The sequence below is a fragment of the Notamacropus eugenii genome, chromosome 3 (assembly GCF_028372415.1).
Source record: "Notamacropus eugenii isolate mMacEug1 chromosome 3, mMacEug1.pri_v2, whole genome shotgun sequence".
Classification (NCBI taxonomy): domain Eukaryota; kingdom Metazoa; phylum Chordata; class Mammalia; order Diprotodontia; family Macropodidae; genus Notamacropus; species Notamacropus eugenii.
In genome coordinates, this window is record NC_092874.1 from 230,329,788 (window position 1) to 230,332,317 (window position 2,530).

A 2,530-nucleotide genomic window follows, 5' to 3' on the forward strand; every position below is an offset into this window, starting at 1 on the left:
TAGTTAATTATGTTCATAGTTTTCCTAATATTGAACCCGTTCTGCATATCTGTTATAAATCCCACCTGGTCATAGTAAATAATCCTTGTGATATATTGCTGTAATCACCTTGCTAGTATTTTGTTCAAAATTTTTGAAGTGATATTTATTAGGGAAATTGGTCTATATTTTTTTTCGGTTTTAGCTCTTCCTGTTAAGGTAAGAGCACCATTTTTTTTTTGTGACATACAATAAGTTTGGTAGGAGTCTCATCTGCCTCTTAAAGTTTTGAAATCACTACAATTCTTTTGAATATGTCTCTCAAAGCTTGTATTACTTGTTTATTCCTCAAAGTATAAATAAAAGGGTTCATTATTGGTGCCACTGAGGTTGCAAGCAGTGTTACAAACTTATTCAAAGTCACCCCTTCTTTTGCAGAAGGTTTGATATAAATGAAGATGCAGGTTCCATAAGTCATGGAGATTACAATCATGTGGGAGGAACAAGTAGAAAAGGCTTTTTTCTTTTGCTGGACAGAAGGGAATCTGAGAATTGTTCTGATGATATAGCCATAAGATAGAACCACTAACACTAAGGTGATGATGAGTGTCAACACAGCAGAGACTAAAATCATTCTTTCTAGTACCTGTGTATCAGAGCATGTGATCTCCAGCAATGGTGATGTATCGCAAAGAAAATCGTCAATAATTTTGGAATCACAGAATTCTAGTTTAAGACTCATAACAAGTGGTGGAAGGACAATCATCAACCCAGACAGCCAACAACCCAGGAGGAGCTGAGAACAGACTCTGTTGTTCATGATGGTTGTGTAGTGAAGAGGTTTGCAGATGGCTACATAACGATCATAAGACATGGCAGCCAAGAGAAAAAATTCTGAGGCCCCAAGGAGGATACCAAAAAATAATTGAGTGAAACATGCATTATAGGACACAGTATAGTCCCCAGTTGACATGTGGTACAAGAATCTGGGAATGCAGACACTTGTGAATGACAATTCTAAGAAGGAATAGCTCCTAAGGAAAAAATACATGGGAGTTTTAAGGTGGGGATCCACCAAAGTGAGGGTGATAATGATCAAGTTTCCAGTTACACTCAGCATGTAGGACAGAAACAGAAAGATAAAGAGCAGATCCTTCAACTGTGGATCATCTGTTAATCCCCGAAGAATAAATAATATTATACCTGTATGGTTTCTCATTTTTTACCTCTTTCAATGAATCTGTATGTAAAACAGAGAGAGAGAGAGAGAGAGAGAGAGAGAGAGAGAGAGAAAGAGAGAGAGAGAGAGAGGAGATGAGAAGAGCCATTATAAAGTAAGTCAGCAATGCAATTGGGATATAAATGCTCACAAGTCACTCTTGGATCCTTTCACTTTCATTGGCTAAAAAAGAATATCATGCCATCCTTGTGTTAGCTCAATGACTTTGAGATGTGCATCAGGTATTAAACATAGCATTTTTGTAAAGACTCTTGGGTGATTTCTCTTTCTTAGCTGTCCCTGCCTTGCCCAGTTCCTTGTGCCCACCCCAGTCCTTCCCAATCAACTTTATTTTGTATTATGTAAAGAGCTTGTGATGAGTTCTTTTGTTTTCCCACCATACTCATTTCTACCTACACTTCTTTCACTGAATCCCTTTTTGACTTTGAAAAGAAAGTTAAGCAAGACCAACACAGTGACTCTCTACTACCATGTAAGGAAAATACATTTCTGTTCAAATCCAGTTTTCAGCAATTCCTCAATTGTAAGACCCTCACTTCATATCCACTTTATTGCTGCTAAATAAAGTACTAAAATGACTTGAGATACTTGTGGCACCACTTTCTGTCTCTGAACTTCTTTGGATTTAATAGTGAGATTACTGGCTCAAAGATTATGAATAGTTTCTTCCTTTTTTGTCAGAAAATTTCCAATTGTTTCATGGATCCTTTTGACCAATTTTTACTTCTAGCTATTATACATTAGCATGCTAATGTATAATTAGCATTAGCATTAGCATTTTCCAAATCCCTTCCAAGTTGTGCAGTTTCATCTATTTTTGACTTTGGCAAATATATGAGCAGTGTGAGTTAAAACCTCTGAGTCTGATAAGTTGCTTTAATTTGAATTTCTTTCATTTAAAGTTTTATAGCTTTATTTAAATGATTATTGATAACTTTCAGTTCTTATCTTGTGAACTATTGGTTAAACAGGGGAAATGGATTTTGGTGCTATGTATTTGCATAATATTCACTCATTGAAGTTAAGAAACTGATTCCATGGGAAATTCTGTGCATTCATGCACCTCCTCTAAAAGCTCATTTTTTTTTCTTTTTAGCTTCATACTGTCTGTGGACTCTTTTCTCTGTCATAAAACTAGCCTGCTATAGAACCACAGCACAAATCCTTTACATTACTCCAGAGTCTTGTGAGTTTTCCTTGAATTTACTTTATCTTCTCTTTGGGAAACAGAGTTCAGAACAGAGCATCATAGACATCTTATTTGTCCAGAGTTTATCTCCTATAACTAAGACAATACTAATGGTGTTGTGG

The 2,530-nt window shown here is 36.0% G+C and overlaps 1 protein-coding gene across 1 annotated transcript; it reads right to left on the bottom strand.

The window, feature by feature from the left end:
* Nucleotides 1-259: 259 nt before the first annotated feature.
* Nucleotides 260-1,204, bottom strand: LOC140531457 (olfactory receptor 6C2-like). The gene has a single exon (XM_072650398.1). It carries the CDS (start codon nt 1,196-1,198, stop codon nt 260-262), a length of 939 nt encoding a protein of 312 aa, XP_072506499.1. The 5' UTR covers nt 1,199-1,204.
* Between the last annotated feature and the right edge of the window lie 1,326 nt (nt 1,205-2,530).